The sequence below is a fragment of the Pseudopipra pipra genome, chromosome 5, assembly GCF_036250125.1.
Source record: "Pseudopipra pipra isolate bDixPip1 chromosome 5, bDixPip1.hap1, whole genome shotgun sequence".
Taxonomy (NCBI): Eukaryota; Metazoa; Chordata; class Aves; order Passeriformes; family Pipridae; genus Pseudopipra; species Pseudopipra pipra.
In genome coordinates this window covers 21409755-21430984 of record NC_087553.1, presented here as the reverse complement: position 1 = coordinate 21430984, position 21230 = coordinate 21409755, and the positions used below count along the sequence as shown (strand labels likewise).

The window sequence follows — 21230 nt, the reverse complement described above, 5'->3', positions numbered from 1 at the left end:
GGAAGACCTGATAGCTGCCTACAGCTTCCTCAAGGGGGTAGGAAGGACAGGCACCAATCTCTCCAGTGACCAGGGACAGGACCTGAGGGAATGGCATGAAATTGTGTCACGGGAGTTTCAGGCGGGATATTAGGAAATGGTTCTTCACCCAGAGGGTGGTTGGGCACTGGAACAGGTCAGAGTTCAAGTGTTTGGACAACATTCTCAGGCTCATGGTGAGACTCTTGGGGCTGTCCTGTGCAGGGGCAGGAGCTGGACTCAGTGATCCTTCTAGGTCCCTTCTAACTGAGGGTATTCTAAGATTGTAATCTGTGCACCCACTCAAGTAGGTAACTGACCTAGTTATATGCAAAATGTAGCAATTCATACTGGGTCTTCAGAGGTGTTAATGGTCTGAAAAAACATTTAGATATAACTTTTCTTAACAATTGAGACAGTACTGACTGAGAATTCAGCAAATCTGAAATGAACATCCTTGAAGAGCAGCAAATTAGCTGCAGTGCAGGAAAGACTTCCTGGCTATCAAGCAAATTATAATTATAGCAGGGAAAAAAAAAAACCCAAACCAAACACCTGGATTTTGGAGAAACACTTAATAAATACATTGGTGAAAAACATTTAATGGTCAGAATACATACATGCATGCAGTTTCAAGAAGAAAGTCTGAATAATTTGAATAGTGTTTTGCTTCAGTATCATGAAATTTTAAGTGAAAGGTAGCATAGTTCACTGTTTATCACTTCTGAATTTCATCTAAAAAGTGTATTTCCCTCATTTTTTCCTGAAACAGTTTTGTTTGGAAATATGTATTGGAGCAATAAGAATACACAAAAGACAAACATATGTATCTATATATACAATTTTCTTTTATTAACAAGGTATGTCATTACTGAACAAGGCAACTGAGAAATACAAGGACTGGACATATACATGTACAGAATTGTACAACTCGACTAAAATTGGCATATGTTTTATACACAGATGTGATTAAATCATGTTACAACTCTACTGTATTTGATTAAACACAGTCCTAAGCACTTACATTGGGAAAATATGAAGTTGATCATACAGAGCTCAAGTATGGAATCTAAAAATAATAACAATTTAAAAATTTCAAAACTTTCTATGTTCATTGGTTTTACAGAACAGCACTACAGCTTTTCCTACTACCATATACATGAAAGATTATCAAAAATATATTGATGGGTCTATCGCTAATCATGAATATTTATATTTACAATAAGTTAGCAAATTCTTCACCAAATACTTTATATACAAAACTCAATTTGCCCTTTGTGAAAGAGTCATTAAAAAGTTAAAAACCATAGAAATGCCAGTTAGAAATAATGCATTCCAAAAATTGGACTTGTTTACATCAACTGAGAACAATTGAAAATAATTTATGAAAAAGTATGTCATTTTAGAACATGAACTCTCACAACACTTTAGTTCCAATACAGAGTAGCAGGAATTTTGTCCCGTGTGTTCTTTGAGTGGTAAACTTCTTTTCCAATAAAGCTGCAAGAAAAAAGAAAAAAAATATTCTTAAGCAGTTTAATGTGAGCCTTTGAAGAAGGCAGAAGTAATTCAAGGGACCAATATTCTTTCCCCCCTTCTCAGTGCAGAAAGCACTGTCCCCATTTGTATAAGCCCAAATACTCAGCATTCTTATTTCTCACTCCCTAGAGGCTAAAAGGGGGGGGTGGGGCAAGAGAAAAGAAAAAAAAAAAAGGAAGAGAAACCCAACACAAGCCTCTGTACTTAAATGCTATTTAGAAGTGCATGTCCTTTTGCCAGCAGTGTTTTTGAGTGTGATCTTGCTGATTTTTGTATTGACTATAATGCTTTTGCAGCATGCTTTGAGCACCCCTAGCAAAATCAGCCTTCTCTGCCAACTGGAAACCCCTCCGACCTGTCTCTCAACTGAAAAAGAGCTTAGACAGGAACCAGATGTTTGCTCTGCAGGTACTTCTTCTACACAGACACGAGCACCTAAGGAATTCTGCAATACAAAACATGGATGCTGAATGAATCTACACATACTAAGGATTAGACAGCTATTGAAACACAGACTCTCTTGGAATTACATTCCATTCAGGCCCATCCAAGAACCAGAAATCAGCTTGAGAACATAGAAGCACAGTTTACAGGGCTTCCAGTATGTGAGAAAACAGCAGATGGATCAATCACTAAGGTCTCACCTCAGTTCTTCAGTTGACAGCATTATGGAAACAATGCTGTGGTTCTGCACTGAATCAAATCACTACAACACAATTGTTCATAATGCACCACAGTAAACTTCTGACAAAATGCTGATGCCACATAACAAGCAAAATTAGATCTTGCTGTCAAATCCACATGAAGTAGACTGAATTTCCCTTTTTACCTCTAGAGATGCTGAATGCATCTCCTATACTTGCTCTATGGAATCCCTATCTTCCAATTCCAACAAAGTTTCTCCATGTGCTATTATCTCACCTTTTGTGCTAGTCTTACCTTTCTTCAAACTCCATAATGAACAACTCTCCACTTACTTTTTTTAAAAGATAAGGATGGAATGACATCTCAATAACCTTTAATCCACACAGCCACACTCCTAGTTTTAAATCCTGTCTCCTCTTGCTTCAGACAGTCCTCCCTTCTTTGGCTTTCCCCCTAAGCAGTAATTCTTTAACTTAACTTAGTCTTAATTCTTTTCAGGTCATCTTCCTTGTTCCTCTCAAATCAAGCTCACTGGGGAGGGGATATAACATCTTTGGGTTTCTCTTTTCTCTATCCTATTCCCAAGTAACATTATCCAAAACACAAAATCCAGTTATCTTCTCTATGCTGATGATTTTACACAAACTCCTTCTCCAATTTACCGCTTCTCTCCATATGTTTTCGCACCTGTTTGTGTGTATCTATCTACAATGCCTCCTTCTCCAAACTCAAGTCCTTTTCTCCACAGCTTGACAAACTTCAGCAATCTGAGTACCCTGCTTCAATTACAGACCAATGACAAATGCTCACATCTTCAAATCGTATTTGTACCTACATCTTCACATACAGTAACTACACCAGCATTTTACAGGTTTTTGGTAGTCTCTCTCTAAAACATGTTCTGCTTAGTCCACTTGTATGTCTAAAACTCTAATTCAGGCCATGAGCTTTTCCTTGTAAGTTGCCTTAGTCTTCTGATTCAGGTCACCGTACATTCACACAAACAGTACTACTGGCACAACTCAGGGTGGGATGCGGGAGCAGAGGGTAACTAAAGCTACTTAAGCAGCTCTGCTAACATGTAAAACCAGTCTATCCATCTCCCTTTCATTAACACCTGGATCTTTAGTCTGGCTCTATTTTTGTAACTACTTCCTATTTCATAGTTCACAAACTCCCTTAGAGCCAGGATTTTGTAGTTTGTTTGTACAGTACCTGGAACAGAAATATTCACAGCAATAATTTAGGATCCTGTGCACTGCAGTGACATGAATGTTATCATAGACACAAAATCTGTACAGAAATTTGATAACTTTAAGGTGTCTCAGATCTTACCAGTTTAATTTGTGCTCTGTCGCTGGACTTTTGGTCCAACGCTCTGAGTATCTTCTTCTGGATTTGGGCGTTTCCCTGCACTAATGCCAGTACCAAGGGCCGTTCTTCCTGATAATTTAAAATCAGTATTTACATTAAGGCTCTATTGCACCTTTATATAGTCAGGAAAAGTGGTTTGGGTTTTTTTTGTTGTTGTTTAAATTACCTGCTTGCAATAAGTGTGATTGCTGACTGTCTCCATGAGCATAGTGTAAGATACTACTTGCTTGACAGTAACCTGTTCAGATACAGTAGATATTTATTATAATAAGTAAAATTTAGAACTGCAAGCAAGTGTACAATTATGTTCTTTACAACAACAAAAAGGAGCCAATTGATTTATTTTCCATCTTCAAGAAAAATCCTGCCAGAAACCATCCTGAATGCAGAATAGTTCTTACGCAAAAGAAAAATAAGCCTCACGGCAGCCCACAGCAGTTAAATATATATGCACTTATTTATGCAGAGTGATCATTAAGTGCCTACATATTTGTGCATTATATTTGAAACAAGCAGAATGTTTATATGCCCAAACACTTTAATTAAGTTTAAATAAATTTTAACATTACTTCTGCCAAGTCTCCTCATCCTCTTTATTATTTTGTTATTGCAATACTAGTGAATCTTAGTTGTGGAAAAATAAAAAAAGCAAGTGTAACTTAAAAGAAAGACGCAAACTTTCTTCTGATTCACGTAAACTATCTACTGGCAACCTTGAAACTCAGTGTTCTGCATAAATAGTGCCATTAGCAGAAGCAGTTGCAAGGTTTCTTGTTCTGAACAGTTGCGGTGTTCCGGTTACGTTCTGGATGCTTAAACAAAACACAGATTACAGTACTTCGTGATCAGTAAACACACCACCTCTGTTACGACTGCAAGGAAAAATAGTTGTGTTAAATTTGGTTGCAACTTTGATCTAACACAAACCACAGCTTAAGATTCTGTATAGTTAAATTAACAAAAATCTGCTTCCACAATATGAGAATATCTACACAAAACTATGGAAATTGACTATATACGGAAAGAGTGGTATCCAAGAAAAGATAACATACAAATTTTGCTATCCAGTACACAAGGTGGACTTCTTTTTTCAGTATCTTTCATTTACAGTAGCCTAGGATAACGTTTATTAATTTTTGTTTAGTCACACTTGTGATCCCTCCCACTCAAAACATACAAACACTGCTCACTTTAGAGATAAAAGTGACAAGACAAGCAAGTTCACTCTAAGAAATAATTTTTATGTTTCAAGAACAGAAACAAGGCCAGTTCACGTTGTAGACAGCAACTGTCACCCAAAATCTATCCATGCTATTTTGATGTTTTGCCTGGTTTTCCACAGTTGCAAGGATTTGGAGATCCTCTACAGACAGGCACTGCCATAATACCTTGCTGCTGAATTCCACTTGCTCCTGTATGAGAGTCTCCCAGGGCACATGACTGAACAACTGTATGACCATCACCAGTTCCCAGCTGAGCTCCTGGAGAGGCAGGGAAAAGACTTAAACATAACAGAAGATACAATTCCAGTTTTGGAATTTAAAATGGGGGGGTGGGGAGTGTTCCCCTCTCTTCAAGAGGTAGACTTCTTACTGTGGCCTTTTTTTTTTTGTCAAACCACCCCAAAACAGGTCCAAAGCTCTAATGCTTTTGTCTTTCCAAATTCAGATGAATACACTGTAACCTGCTACAAAAGGAATACATTTTCTGATGTGAAAAGTGTAAGTACATGTTTACATTTCAGTGCATATGAAGGAGAAAAGAGTGCACATAATGTTAATTTCATAACCTTCAAGAGGAACTGTTCTGGCTAAGAACAATAAGCTCAATCTTCTTTAACGTGCTTCTCACCTGGACTAATGCCTACAGAAAATATAAACCCAGTAAATTTTCAGTTCTGCTGTATCCCTGTACAATGAAGAGTCCAAGATGTACATAATATTTAGCAGTCTTAATCCTGTTATTTTTTTTAGTAGCAATAAATTCCAGTAAGCAATCTAATGCCAGCATCAGAAAACTTTACAAGTTCAAAGTTCTGACTTGAAAGTTCACAAGTCGCTCCTTATTGTAAGTGTCAGGATGCTTACAGACTTCTAGGAGAAAATCAAACTGTTTGATACATGTTAATAAGTAATTTTTAGAGGGGAAGAAAACAGGTTAAAACTTCTTACATATTTGAGATTAAAAAATAATTTGAAGATGTCTCTACAAATACTATTAAACAGTGAGTAAATTTGAAAATGTTTCTGACTTGCACTCAAAACTGTCTTGTGGAAACAGTTCTTTCTTACAATACATAATGGCAAGGGCATTATAGAAATTCGTGTGGTTCCATTCCAATAATTCTATGTTTTGAAAGAATTTGACTGACCTCCTGTACTACCACAACCAGAAATGCTTTCTCCTGGTGAATAGCCCATTAGGCCACCATTTCCATTTCCATTTGGATTAGAAGGCACTGTTGCAAGAAGACCTAGGCAACAAAATAACATATATAAAGAAATACAGCAAAAAACCAGAGTAAGCATAGCACGCTTTTTTCCTCATGATAGCTATTCTCCCCCCTCACCTTGAGTGGTTTACCTTTATAAAAGGAGAACACCTCTCTGTCTTGCCTGCTTCTGGGATCTTCCCAAGTAATTTTAGTTCACATTTGCATATCTTTTCCAATATTTCTTAGTTACACGTACTCAATATGTTCCACTACAGTGCAATGCATCCTGATTCAATATCCAATACCTGAACATACTCTCTGCTCACACCTTGCTCTGAGCAGTACAAATGCACATGGTTTATCTCTCAGAGCAAAGGGGAAGAATGATACCAGGGGATGCACTGATACCTATTCAAGCAACACCATTTGCAAATGCAAATATAGTATGGTTGAAGTTATGAACCACATTAAATTTCTAATCATTGATATTAAAACCTATCTATACAAGAGTATCAGAATGCACAGAAGGCCCAGTTTAACCAAAATACTTCCAAAAACCCACAGAAAAAAATTCAGGGTAATATTTGGAAAGAGGCACTCCCCTCAAACTTCTTTCCTTTCTTGATTATATATAATAATTTCATTTATTTGGATACACAACCCTGGTCACCACTCTGAGCTTACACCTTATTACCACTGTCATGGGACTAAATTATTAATTGCTAGAAGATGACAGAAATTTTCAAATAAAGCTAATAGTCTATAACCATACCCAGTCCTCTGTATCGTGAAAGCTGCTGGTAGATTTGTTTCATCCTCTCAATATTCAGACGGCTTGCCTCTGCGTGGTTTACCATTGGTTTGGGATAATTAACTCCTATAATACATTTTGCAGCCTTCTGGATGCTTTCTGGGGCATTCCAAGGATCATAGATGTATTTTGCAGGGAAACCTCTAAGTACTGGCAAATAACGTCTTAAAAAATAATAAAAAGGTCACGTTAAGTATAAAGCTACTTGACATTATAAGTAACATCCATGAATCAATCACTGCAATTTCTGGATTGTGAGTTACCTGATATAATCCCCATTTGGGTCTGTTCTTCTGCCAAAACCTACTGGACAGTAGCAGTGAAAAAACTGCTGAAAGAAGGAACTGCAGGATAGCCACATCCAGCTTCCAGCATTCACACTCCAATCTGCATCAAGTAACAGCTCTTCAAACACCTTAGGAGATTAGAGCAACAAGTTAGTCTGAACATGACACACCTTCAGGACACCTACTTTTTCATTATTTTTTCCTGAGTTTCTGATTTCAGCTCTTTCTTACCTGGCAATATAAACAGAATGCTCAATATGCAATTGCAAATACTTACCTAAATGCTAAACGCAAGAAAAAAAGGAAAAAATAATTCAAGAACAGGCTTTTAACCTGTAAGCAAACTTGTAAACATCTCGAAAAGCTACACATTCTTACACAAAAACAGCCTTGAAAAATAAATCCCCAAAGGATGGCTGGAGCCTGACTGCTTGCAACTGGCATTTTCTATTTTCAGAAGAGTTGCTTCATCACATCACAATTTAGTAAGCTTTGCAAACTTCCAGAAAACAGGGAAGGTACAAAGTACAAATTTAAACTGTTGGTCTGAATACCTCAACTTGCACGGTCTCACTATGTGAGGAATCCCAAGAGTAGAATTCAAGAGTTTCAGGGTAACACAAACATTCAGAAGTTGTGTTCTTGAAGGCCAATAGTTAATCTAGTAAGTCACAGTTTTGAGGATGCATTCTTAAATTCCAAAGAAACCATCATCTTTCTTCATGCCTCAACATCTTACTACTGCCATCCAACTTCCACTAATATTAATCCTATGCAAAGTCTAAATAAGACAATACCATTAAACAATAATGTCTCTCCATATATTCAATAAGGCATTCATTCCACAGTATACACTGAATAAGTGTTACAAAAGTATCTTTGTCTAAATATCTGCAACTATTTGGAAAAAACAGTCTGTTTTGAAAAAAATAAGATTTATCTTAAAAACATTTTCAAAAAACATTTTAAATAGAAAGTGACTCATAACGCAACAAGATCTTCAGGCATTAAGTGTTAGCACACAGTTGTTCCACTAGATGCTGCCATGTAATAAGACTCTGGAAATAACATCACGTGGAAGGCCAGATTAACTTTTGCAAACTATGGACCACTGTACAAGCCTGGGCCCTCCACATATCTGTATTATTGCAAAAGGAGGAACAAGTAGTCATTTATCTGTATTATGCAGCTTTGTTGTTGGCTGACTTACGAACTGAAAAAATGAAGATTCCTAAAGCAGCTTATTTTGTTGTGTAACCAATTTATTTTTAAATGAACAATGTTTGCTTAGAACTGATTTAAGGAAGATAAAATTTCCTAAGAGTATATACATACATAAACATGAGGTCAGAATCCTGATGGCAAGTAAGTTCTTTTTTAGGTTAAAAAAACAATTGTTTGATTATCAGATTTTCATTGATTATGATTGCTCAGTAAAAGATGTGCTACCTTTTTGAAAATGTAACACTGATTCAAAGGCTGAGATTAAATCATTCCACTGTTTTCTTCACAAGACTGACATTTTAAATTTGACCTTCAGCATCTCTTAGATACTTGCATAGAATTAATTGCACTGAACCTTCAGCCAAATCATGTTGCCCTTACTCACACTTCTAACACTGGGCAAAAGGACAGAAATTGCTGAAAGGACATTCTCAGCTTTTAGTTTTCTGCCTTTAATTCTCGTAGTGCTTTCCCTTTGCAGGGAAGCAGACGCAAGATGTGAACAGTAATTGTTCACACAAAATGATTGGAAAAAAATCTCAGTAGTAATCCATGTTTATTTGCCAAGATTTAGGAGGAAATCTCAAATTTAAAATAATTTCAGACCTATTATGACTGCAAGAAACACTTTAATATTCCAATATAAGGGGGCATTCGAGAGGCAAAATTTCAGCACGACTGGTTTATCAGAACTGATTTAGTTTTGCCCACAGTTTAAGGTTTAAATTTCAACTTACACGGTACAGTAACAACAATTCTAGAATGACAATCGGAAACTCTAATAGGCACTTTAAGAAATTCAAGAATAAGAAATACCTTCATTCCTTCTTCCCAGCTAATCCAGAGGTCACCTCGAGTCAAAAAGCATGCTACAGCATGCCGGGCTAAATGGTGGATCCAACCTTCTTGACGAAGCTGTGTCATAATTGCATCAATCCACGGAAAACCTGTCCTGCCTTCCGCCCATTTGGCCAAAGCCTCAGGATTCTTATCCCATGGAATTTGAACACAGATAGGATTCCCCTCCATTTTATCAAACCGTGGATTGTTAGTCGCCGCTGTGTAGAAAAACTCACGCCATAACAGCTGGCCATAGAGGGAGAGGGGAGGGGAGCTGTTCTTTTTTACCTGCAGATCATCATTAAATAAAAATGATGATTTATTAGGAGAAGTAGAGGAAAATCATGGCATCTAAGAATATGCAGCTGACTACACAGAAATCCTACCTTTTTGTACAGATCCGTTAACTTGAAATAAAACAGACGACAGGACAAGCAGCCAAAGCGGAGGTAGGGACTAAGCCCTGTAGGACTTGCCAGAAGGGAATTTGCATTCATTCGTGGTCTTTCAAAGTTTGCTACCCAAGCCTTAAGAAGACAAAAGCCACACAGCAATATCAGACTACAGGCTATGTAGCAATTTATAAAGGGAGAAATCATACACTATCTATAACCGAATCCAAACAGTGCACAGATGATCATGTTACCTACAACATCCAGGGGTTCCTTCTGAACCAGTGGAACCTCTGGAAGGTAATTCACCTCAATGCAGAAGGCACGTACTGTCTTCCAGACCTATCTGTCCCTTTCTTTTAAATACATTGGAAACCTAGCCAAACTAGCTTTCAGAGGAATTCCTCTTCAAAATTATAAGTAGTATGTTTCAAATGAAATTACCTCAAAAAAAAATTCTTTTTAGCATAAAATAGTAAAACAGACTTTCTCTAAAATTCAAAGACAACCTGCTATCATCTTCTAAAACTAAGAAACAAACTATTGATTTATGTCATTATATTGAGGCCTGAAGTTTGTGGGTTAGATTTTTTTTTTTAACAGGACTTGTCCAAATCCCTTTACATTTCATAGCAAAGAGTAACTATGTTTCCCAGATACTTTTGTGATGATCTGAAGCACACCTTTCGTTCTAGATGCCTTTCCAGTCGTGTGAGAGCTTCTGTTTCTCCCCCTGGCCATACTGCAGAAGGCAGACCATCTGTATCAAATCCTGAAAGACAAATTGAAATAAAGAAATTCCTTGTTTGCTTACCCTGTAGGGCAACAAAATTCTAGCATATTGATACTTGACTATTTTACTGCATCTTGAGAAAAACCCTAAGTTGGACACATGTAAAAGTATAAGTTTTAAAACAGGATGTAACCAAATCTTCTCAAAGCACATCCAATACCTCGAACTTGCAGCAAAATTAAATTTTTACTTTTACACTTACATTAATATACATTACAAATTTTACATGCTGAACGGTCTTACTGCAATCCCACTTTTTTTTTTTTTTTTTTTGGTAAAAGGTGACCTTTCTATCATTTTCTGAATTATTTGCAAGTTCTCAGCTTTGCAATATGCAGGGTAACCAAAATTACAACTATTTTACTTTAATTTATGGAGTTGATTACCCTTTTTTGTTCCTTTTGTATGTCATAACTGTATTGGTATAACAATTAACCACAAGTAGGATCTCTCTCGTTACTTTAAGTGGTAGATTACATCTTTCTTGTTTCATAATGTCAAAGCAATCCTAGAACATACCCAGCTCTTCAAGTGATGGCACACCGTATTTCTCATCATGGTCATCAGAAACTGGAGTGGTACATTTTTTCATTACTTCTGGGGTTATGGTCTCCACAGGCATCTCCAGTGGTTCCATTCGACTAATGAGGGTCTGAAATCGCTTGTAAGTAAGAGGAGGTTGCCCTCCATTTAACTCTATTATTCTGGATTAAAGAAAAAGAAAAAAAGCAAAGGGGCATGTCAGATAATAGTATTTAAACATTTTGTTTTATAAAATATACACAGCAATACACACAGAGAAATATCTCTATCTTCCTCTAGCATGCTATATAAAAATCACAGATACACATGGTAATCCAGACACTTTGAACTTTATTTTTACCATCTTTTTTTCCCCTCTAGGGAAACATAAATTAACTGTTTATAACCAATTCAATTTTCTTCATTCCTCATGCATGAGGAAGTAATGAACATGGACAGTTCAAGGCAAAGAAATAAAAGACAAATAATAAAAGAAATAATAAAAGACAATTAATTAACATAAACATTATATTCAGAAGAACCCCAAATTAAAACTGCATTTCAGATACAGTTACATATAATTCTTTGGAGTTCCAAATTCTACTCAGTATATAATCAAATTTGGATGGATGAAAAGAAACAAACCAAATTTGTAGTTTCCCTAATTATAAAGTGCTCTGTGTAGAAAGTAGCACAATACCTAAACAAATACTACATAAAACTCTAAGTTTTTCTTTTTTCTTTTTAAAACCAGAGGTAATGGTAACTTACTTGTCTAGGTCATATAATGTATGGGAAATCCGAACAATGACCTCCACTCCAGCTTCACTAGCCAGCTTTTTAATAGCTGCATCTCTTTCCTTCCCAAATGGTTCAGAATCATACTCAATTGAAAGTTTTGCAATGTTCCACTCCTACAACACAAACCAAAAATGTGATCCTTCGGCAACTCAGCTGCGTGACGGAGGGTGAGGGGAAGGAGAACTGGAAGGACAGGGGCAGAATGGAACACCAGCTACTATCTGCAGGTAGTATCAGAGATACAGAAAGGTCCAAAATACATTCAGACACCCAGAATAGCAAAACCAAAGTCCAGTTTTTTGGCATCTAAGTAGGAATCGGGCATAAAAAAGCCTCCATCTGTTCTATTACTGTGCACACAGTAACAGGACTACTGTGCAAATTTTGAAAATTCATCTCTAACTTTAGGATCCATATACCTTGAGACACAACAGAAGGGAAAGATGACACCTTCTGAACATTGATCAGCAGCAGTGTCTTGCTCTGCAGAAAAGCTTTTTACATGTGCCTGTCAACTTCAACAGCAGAACTGAAGTTTCAGGGGCAGAGGGCAGAAATACTGCCCTGCCTTCAAACCAAACACCATGTACTTACTTTACCTTTTCGAAATCCCTACTCCTCACTCAGACAGTCTTCAAATTCTCAATTAGAAAAAGAAAAAAAAAGGTTGTCTCCTAAAAAGATAGTGCCTTATGCCTTGAAGTCTAATATCCTTTATGTCACAGATGCTGTTACTAAGCCCAATAGTCACAGGTGGGGAAAAAAGAAGTGAACAAAGGGATCAACTAATGGCTAAAGCTTCTGCAATAGTAGAAAATTGGAAAGCTGAAGTATGCACAGAATGATCCTAGAAAGGCATCATGCCAATTGAACTCAAAGAAATACCTTTCTAATCCCTCAGAATCTTAATCACTTGATTTAAATACACAAGCCAGAGTATTTCAGAGAATTGATTTAGACTAATGAGACAAAGGCATTCAACGCTGCTCACCTGGGGTGCTATTTCATTTCCAAACTCTAGCTCTCTCTTAGATGAAGCCCAGCCCCAAGGACAGGCAATTCCAAGGAGTGCTGGTTCTTTGAAAGAAGGTTCTGTCCAGCCTTAAGTCTGCCAAGACTAACCCAGCAGGCCTTGAATCCTCAAGCAAACTCCTACACCATCACAGGTGTAGGAGGTTATTTCCCATTTCATAATGTAAAACCACTGTTACAGCAGATAGTCTTCTACATCTTTCTTTCCTCTGGCATATTGAAAAGACGACCATAAAAAATGTGTCCAAGAGCCAGAGTCACGTCCTGAAAGGAGTCAAGGAACTCCCAGACAAGTGCTACGTAATGTGACACAAGGGAATGGCCTGAAGTTGTGTCAGGGGAGGTTTAGGTTGGATATCAGAAAAGGGTTCTTCATCCAGAGGGTGGTTGGGCGCTGGAACAGGCTCCCTAGGGAAGTGGTCAGAGCACCAGGCCTGACAGAGTTCAAGGACCATTTGGATGATACTCTCAGGCACATGGTGTGACTCTTGGAGATGGTCCTGTGCAAGGCCAGGAGTTGGACTCAATGATCCTTCTGGGTCCCTTCTGTGATTCTGTGAACCAACTAAAACTTGACTGGCATGAAAGAGCCTTAAGGTGTTTGAGGCCTTTTGTAAGGATAAAGATAGATCAGTGCTCTGCCTATTGAAGGAATTGTCCTTCAGCCTGTGAGAAGGAAACCCTTACCAAAACATGGCTGTGATACATTTATTCTCAGGGAATCCACATATGCAGGCATCTGTGATAAGACCCCTGAAACCAGGCTCTACAGAAATTCCACTTTCTCCTACCATGACTTAACTAAAGCTATCTTTTCCCAGCCAAACTTAACTGAACTCATCTTGTCCACATGTGTTCATTCTTCAGGATCAGAATCGCTGCTCTCGTTTGAGACATTTAATGAGGATGATCTGAAAACCTTGGTTCAGTATTATAAGCCCTTCACTGCACTGCAAGTGCCTGATGTAAAGCTACTGCTCTGGCAAAAGAACCTGAGAGATTAATTACATTAGGTAGATGCATATTCCAGGTAGGCTTCAGCCAGAAGTGAAGAAGTCCTCAAGAGCTTCAGTAACTTATTTGAGGATAGAGGATGTCCTAATGTCCTGGTTTCCCCTCAGTGAATCAATACATGATAAAGACACTTTTTGATAATTTGAGGAACCAGAAGACACAGATAGATGTGAATGTTCTTTTTTGATTGCTGTATGCTATCTATATAACAAGTTATTTTCATTATCTTCTCAGCATTAAAATTAATATTCTGAAAATATGGCAATCCAATGCTGTTAGGCATAGAAAGATCAACCTAGTAGCAAGATCTGAAATAGGAATTGTCCAAGTAGCCACTGAAGTATTTAAGAAAATTTTTCACATGTTGCTCAAACCCAGATGGCAACATAACAGCAAGATCTTTGCCCCTATTTAAATGCAATCAAGCTAACTTTGGCAGACAAATCTAACAAGCTTGAGTATCTGAGGGGTTGCAAGCAGCAACTAATGCCACAGTACTACTGGCAGGAAATTTTTCACTGAGGAGAAATCAAGGAAACACCAGTAGGAGTATCAGCCAGTTAGCATTTCCCAGGGACTAAAGCACAAGAATAAAGATGGAAATGTGAGTTTTGGTGGAGTTTTCAGCTTGGTGTTGAAGACCTGGGAATAAAAACCTTGAAAATATGACCTCTTTGGAAAAATGGATATCTAATTTTTCCCCCCACAGTCTCACTTCTTTCAGTCACCTCAGTTCAAATCAATCTGCAAAGTGTTCATTTTTACTATCCTATTATTACCTTAAATACATTATTATCCATGGATGACATGTTAGTATCAGTAACAAACCCTCACAGATTTAATTTTCTCAATAATAAGACTCTTTCCCACAAAAACTTTAAACTTCTTTGACTAGAAATTCCTTTTAGTTGCTCTATGCTTTTAACAAGGCTACTACTAGGAAAAGGCTTATTAAATCACCTTTAATGAAAAAGTAATCACATCAGATATTTGGCCTAAATAAAACATTGCTTTTACAGGTCAGGCTTTGAACCTGGATTCATGTGCACAGAATTATATTTCAGTATTACAAAGGGAACTTGAAAAGGAAAATGTAGTAATATTCAGTACCTACACTTAGCAAACCATTTGAAATCAATTCCATTTCTGGAAAGAAAGAAAGCAAAACCAGTAAAGTCTAAGAGCAATTCAGTTCAGTTGGTGATATGTACATTAAAGAGGAAAAATTCAAAACAAACAGAAACAACCTTAATGAGAAACTGCAAGGACAGTTAAGTATTTGTATGGATAACTTGCACTGAAGTAAATAGTGCAAGAAATATTCCTAGTTGAAATCAGTTTGTCAGTCATATTTGTGGACAGAAACAACAACTGCAAGAGGCATTTACCTTAAAAAGTCTGGGAAAAACATCTGCTGGCTGCCCACGAATAACAAACAAACGTGAATTCAGTTTCCGTAGATTAGCATCAAGATCCTCAAGACACTGAAGCAGGAATCTGCAAGGAATTGTAAGGAAACATTTATTTTCTGAGGCACACCAGACCATTTAATAATAGAAAAAAATAACAAAGAGGAATAATCCAACAATGATTGTCAGACCTTGAGTATTTGGTGATGCATGTAGTTCACATCTGAATTACACTTGGCTTGCAGTAGCACGAGATCATATAATATAGTCAAAAATCCATAACTCGTAAAACCAAACCGTGTTGTCATTTCAGTTTTCACCTCAGTGCTATTCAACTCTGGAATGGACTAAAAGACACTCTAGTCTTAACTAAAACTACAAGTATCTTGTCAGTGTAAAGACAAACACCCCCCCCCCACTACAGAAAAGAACCCAACAACAAACAAACAGATAATCAGCTGTTGGCACACTGCTACTAAACTTAATCCAAGTCTCTCTTACAACACAGCAGCCTGAACTGTTACTAAAAACAGCAAAGCAGAGGAGTACAGAGTCATTATTACCCCTTCAGCCTTCATTTATAGAAACAGCACACTATATAACAGTTTCATGCATCTTGGCTGTAACCTCACCTGAATTAATTAATGAGCAAATATGCAAATAAGGAAAAAAACAAACTGGGGGGATGGGATGCTGCAAATCTGCAAGTCTTCAAGAGAAACAGGTAGTTACACAAAGGATGTTGAGACAGGTTCACATGTGCAAAGATTTATTAGTGGATATAGTAACTAAAATCTCCAGTGGTGAAAGTTCTTTGGAGAAAGAAATAAAAATGAAAGGAAGGAGAGGAAAAAAGAACTCTACCTTGCAGCCAGACAGAAAGAGAGATGCCAGGGGGTCCCCAGGTGAGTGTCTTTCCCCTGGACTCCTCTCCCATATAACAAGTGGCTCCTCCACAGTGTTTTTCTCATGTGGTCAGCAGGTCCAGGGAGGTGATCCTCTCCCTCTGCTCTGCCCTGCTGAGGCCACTTCTGGACTGTTGAGTCCAGTTCTGGGCTCCCCAGTCCAAGAAGGACAAGAAACTACTGGAGAGGGTCTGGTGGAGGACTACGAAGGTGATGAGGGGATCAGAGCATCTCTCTTATGAGCAAAGGCTGAGAGAGCCGGGCCTGTGTAGCCCGGCGAAGAGATAACTGAGGGTAGATCTTAACAATGCATACAAATATCTTAAGGGGGGTGTCAAGAGGACAGGGCCAGACTCTTTTCAGTGCTCAGCAACAGGGAAAATAGGCACGAAGGGCAATAGGCACAAACTGAAACACAGGAAGCTCCATCTGCATATGAGGAAAAACTTCTTTGAGGGTGACAGAGGACTCAAAGAGGCTGCCCAGAGAGGTTGTAGAGCCTCCTTCTCTGGGGATATTCAAAACCCACCTAGACATGATCCTGTGCAACCTGCTTTGGGTGCATCTGCTTTAGCAGGGGGGTTGGACTAGGTGATCTCCAGAGGTCCCTTCCTACCCCAAACATTCTGTGATTCTGCATAGTAACATTTTTCACCAGGAGCTGCTCAAACCCTCTCAGCTATTTCTTCTTACAAAGCTGCTGGCATTCACCAAAGCACAGGCTGATCAAGACAACTGCTGAGTCAGTGCCTGCCGGTCATTAACCTCTGTGTACACACGATTGCCATAAACCACAAGCTACACCCAAAGGAGGGGAAAAAAAAAGAGGTGATTCCAACACTGCAGGCCATTATTCCTGAGAAAACCTGCTGTAATGACGCTATGTGCAGGTCCAAGGTCACAGTGGTAACAGCTCAGATACAATCACCAGATGAATGAAAATGCTTCACCTTCTACGAGGGACATAATGTACACGATTGCTGTAGACCTGCTAACATTCATTTTCTGAAGATTTAGCAATATGTAAGGGATGTCTACTTAACACACGTTGCTTCCAACTTTATAGGGGAAAAAAACTGACCAAAAATAATATATAAAAGGCTGGCAGGAACCCCCCCAGCTGCTATTAAACATCTAAACTGCGTAGCTCACTAGACCTGAAAGACTGAGAGCAGGCCTCTCGGCAGCCAGAATACAGGAATACAATGGCTCCTTGGCTGGCAAACTATGCTTATATGCTTTATGTCTGGAACAAACCACAAATGCCTAATTTTCTCACTTTGCTAAGTTTTGTTTTGAAAAAACTCTGAGGTAGGAAGAAGATAAAAAGAAACTCCTGTATACCCATTTAGTTAGAAACCATGCAGGAGTCATTTTAAGAATCAGATGAGAACAGCATATGCTTCTATGAGAGACAACTTGAGCCCCATGTTCCCAGGACAAAGTCAACTCCATTTGGACTCTGAAAATTACAGCTTCACTTTATCAAGTTTTTTTGAAACCTGGAAGGACAGACATTATTCATTGATCTTATTGATGTGAATCTCGCTTTCAAGGAGCATGTCCATTCACAAATCACTATAAAGACAAACTGCAATACTGTCCAGGATACCTTTGTAATAGTCCAGAGGAAGATTTTTGTGGTTTGGTTTTAGGGCGTTTTGTTGTTGTTGTGGCATTTTTGTTTTGTTTTTTTAAACTTCATCTCACCAAGCATAGGGAAAGGGTATGAAGAGAAACTGATGACATAAAATATTTATAACTATTCAAACTAAAAATCTGTATTTCAGGAAACTTCTCAGTTCCCTCTATTTTCTCGATTTCTTTTCTTCCTACCTGACTGAGCAGAATATATAACTTCTAGTTTGGACTTGGTACAAAATCCTGTTCAAGAAGATTACATGCACTGACCCAGTCTCCAATTCACATCCAAGATCCCTAAACTTGCCCTTAATACTGTTTAATCTCTATTTGTTGGTTCCCCAAATCCACTCTATTATCTTACTTAACTATCTCTTACCACACTCAAGCATTTCAATCTCCATAAAACTCTTCTAGGTATTTAACAAAAAATAACAGTGTATACTCAAACTGTTAAATATATGCAAGGAAGGGATCAGGAGAGTGGCCAGGGACACACACACACACACACACACTCCCCCTCACCACGACAAAAACCAGAACAAATGAAAAACAGCTAAATCACTGCTTGTGTTGCAAGACTCAAGGAAAGCACACTTTCAAAAATAATAGACCAAATCAAACCCTAGTGACCCTATGATATCTAGAGTAATAGCAATGCAAAAGAATACTGCTTTTGACTTTCAGAACACAGATTCAGTTTACAAGTGGCTACTCAGAAGCAGCATGCAGTTTATTAAGCATATTTGAATCTTTCAGCTAGACCAAATGCATTTTAACAAAATGTGCCACAATCACCTATTTCATTTTCACCAATTATATTTATGCTATGCCACATCTAAAGGCATTTTCTCATTAAAGTGTTCATAGGAGTTCTCTAACATAAAAGCCTTTACACAGATTTATAGAATCACAGAATAGTTTGGGTTGGAAGGGACTTCTAAAGGTTATCTAGTCCAACCTCTACTGCAATGAGCCTTGCTCAGTTAAAAGTGAACCTTCTTAAATAATTGCATTTAGATACATCCCCTACCAAAAAACTTAATAGCTGAATAACTACTTATCATAACCAAAAAGTTTTTACCTCTTCTTTTTCACATGAGTACCCTTAAAACTTGCAGAAGCAACACCTTCACTGTAGTTGATTGCATGCAAAATTATTTGAGCTTTCTCTCTGAAGAGATACACCAAAGTGCTCACAAATACCTTCCTTTCAAAATATAACAAAAATTAAAATTAATGGTAAATTAGTCTGTGAACTGAAACCAAATATGAAACCTCCATCTCACAAGAAGTATCTTCTTTTCAGTATATAAGCTCTTGAGGCAAAGTTTCTTCACAGCAGCTGTGAAGTAAGAGCTACCAGCCTTTAACTCTAATATGCTCTACACCAGACTGTGGTAGTTAGAAGCTGTTTAAACCTCTCCCTGCAGTAACAGGTCACGTTCCTGAGTCTGCAATCCAACATAATTTTTTTTCCCCTCAACCTAATAATCAATGGGAAAGCACTTTCTTTTTCACTTTGAATGAATTGTATGAACTACAGGACTTCATTAAAAAGACACAAAATGGATGCATGGACATTTTTTATCGGATTGGAACACCAGCCCAGTTTTTAGTATTCGGCTGAAAATTTCCCTTGGACAAACCAAAAGAAGGAAATGTTCACTATTAATTTCACAGTAGCAAACCATGTGAGGTACGTGCACAACTGACATGATGGAGGGATGCAAAAAAGACTTACTTTAACACGGGGAAGATGCTGATGCAAACCATACCTGTCTGCAAGCAGCATTCTTAGAGAGCATCACACACAACACCCAGAGACATCTAATTCTGATATTCAGAATTTTCATGAAAGCTGCTGATGACCACATTCTTTAAAAGACGTGAACATAGAATCTTAGCAGTTTACTCCAAGAAACTCCACAATCTTCCCTTCATACAAAGTGTGCTTGGGGTCTAAAATACAAACTAATTGTTCTGCCCCTCTACATCTTAAGAGTGATTGCCAGAAAGAGCAAACATAATACAGATCATAATTTTGGCTGCCATGCAACTGAAATAAACTGGTACCATCAAAGCAGCTATTCAAAAACTTAAATATAACACAGTTAACTGTTAACATAATGAACTAAAGTAAGCACATCACACAACATTCCTGGCTCTACACTATTAATATGATTAAATACTTTATCCAGGGAAGAAGTCAGAAGCAGTCTGTTGAAAAGGTGACACTTTTATTTGGGAGGCAACTAATAGGAAGGATACTTATAGACACACTATTTAAGGCTACTGTTAAGTCTTGTTTGGGGTTATTTTTAGGAGTAATAAACACTCAGAAACCCCAGTCACATGGGACCATCCTTGCCAGTATGAAATGAGGACAGTTGCTGGGAACTGAGGGGACTTAAAATGCCAATGACTTCTCTTTCAGGCGCCATTCACATCTGAAAATGGTAGTGGCTAAGCCACTAAGAATCATTTTTCTGAACTAATCCAGATTCTGAATTTAACAACTAGCAGGAGCATTAGACTGCACAGACACACAAAATAAAGGAATTTAGTCAGGTTTCGCCATTCTGAGAAGGAATTTAAGAATCTGAATTAAAAAAACCAGTGCTAAAACTTGTTCCATTCCTAAGTTTGATTAATACTTTTACTCACAACTGGTCAACTTCCAGCAATCTATCCAAACTTTTGTTTAACCTGTCTTTGTAAATACCTTCTATCTACCCACTAGTCCTCAGGGCAAGCCATCGATTTCCACCTCTTCAGCAACAGAAAAGCACAGCCAAACAAGAGACCCATCTCATTATGGATATTTGATCACCACCCAGACTTTGTCTATCAGAATTATCTTAGGCATCTAACATCTGCTACTTTTATTATTCCATCCAATTGCTTTTTTCAACACTGCTATCAGATATTCCTCCTTCATCTTTCACAGTTTAGTAGAGCTGGATTCAATAAAAAGAAAGAATATTACATATTATATAATACCAACCACATTTCATTCGAGTATTAGACCCCAAATGTATTAATCACACAAATCATGCACCATTTATTTCTCTTCACGAGAAAAGAGAGAGAGCTCACCTTTCTTTCACACGTATTTTGCCCTATGTTTGGTAGATTACTATGAACGTTCAGTATCAGGTAAACACACACCTCATACCAGCTTCTACAGGAATCACAATGCGAATATCAAATCTGATACTTCTCAGTGTCTCATACTGTGTTTTGGTATCTCAAATTTGATGCCTCTGTATACGAATATTTAATATTTCATCAGTAATTTTCCTGTTTGATTGTCACCCACCAATGTGTCTTAGTGCAAGCAGTATAGTCTTACGAAACTGTAAGAAGATTAAGCTCAGACAGGATTTAAGTGTTATGTACACTCCACAGCATCCTTTGGCAGCCAGCCACAGTAGTATTTTCCTGCTACCAAATCAAGGTCACAGAGGCATCCCTTATTGTACTACATCGTTTCAATGAATACCACATACAACTTCCACATCCAAAAAAGGTATACAATAACAGATT

The 21230-nt window shown here is 37.8% G+C and overlaps 1 protein-coding gene across 1 annotated transcript in view; it reads right to left on the bottom strand.

The window, feature by feature from the left end:
* Nucleotides 1-843: 843 nt before the first annotated feature.
* CRY1 (cryptochrome circadian regulator 1) overlaps nt 844-21230 on the bottom strand; it is a 38051-nt gene continuing 17664 nt past the window's right edge. Inside the window, exons 2-14 of the mRNA XM_064654879.1 lie at nt 15115-15223; nt 11651-11793; nt 10877-11061; nt 10248-10336; nt 9559-9699; nt 9149-9460; nt 7085-7236; nt 6783-6985; nt 5948-6049; nt 4965-5057; nt 3743-3814; nt 3538-3645; nt 844-1518 (exon numbers count right to left, since the gene is read on the bottom strand). Coding sequence (XP_064510949.1) covers nt 3542-3645; nt 3743-3814; nt 4965-5057; nt 5948-6049; nt 6783-6985; nt 7085-7236; nt 9149-9460; nt 9559-9699; nt 10248-10336; nt 10877-11061; nt 11651-11793; nt 15115-15223 — 1705 coding nt within the window. The 3' untranslated portion in view covers nt 844-1518; nt 3538-3541. The remainder of the gene's footprint in view (nt 1519-3537; nt 3646-3742; nt 3815-4964; nt 5058-5947; nt 6050-6782; nt 6986-7084; nt 7237-9148; nt 9461-9558; nt 9700-10247; nt 10337-10876; nt 11062-11650; nt 11794-15114; nt 15224-21230) is intronic.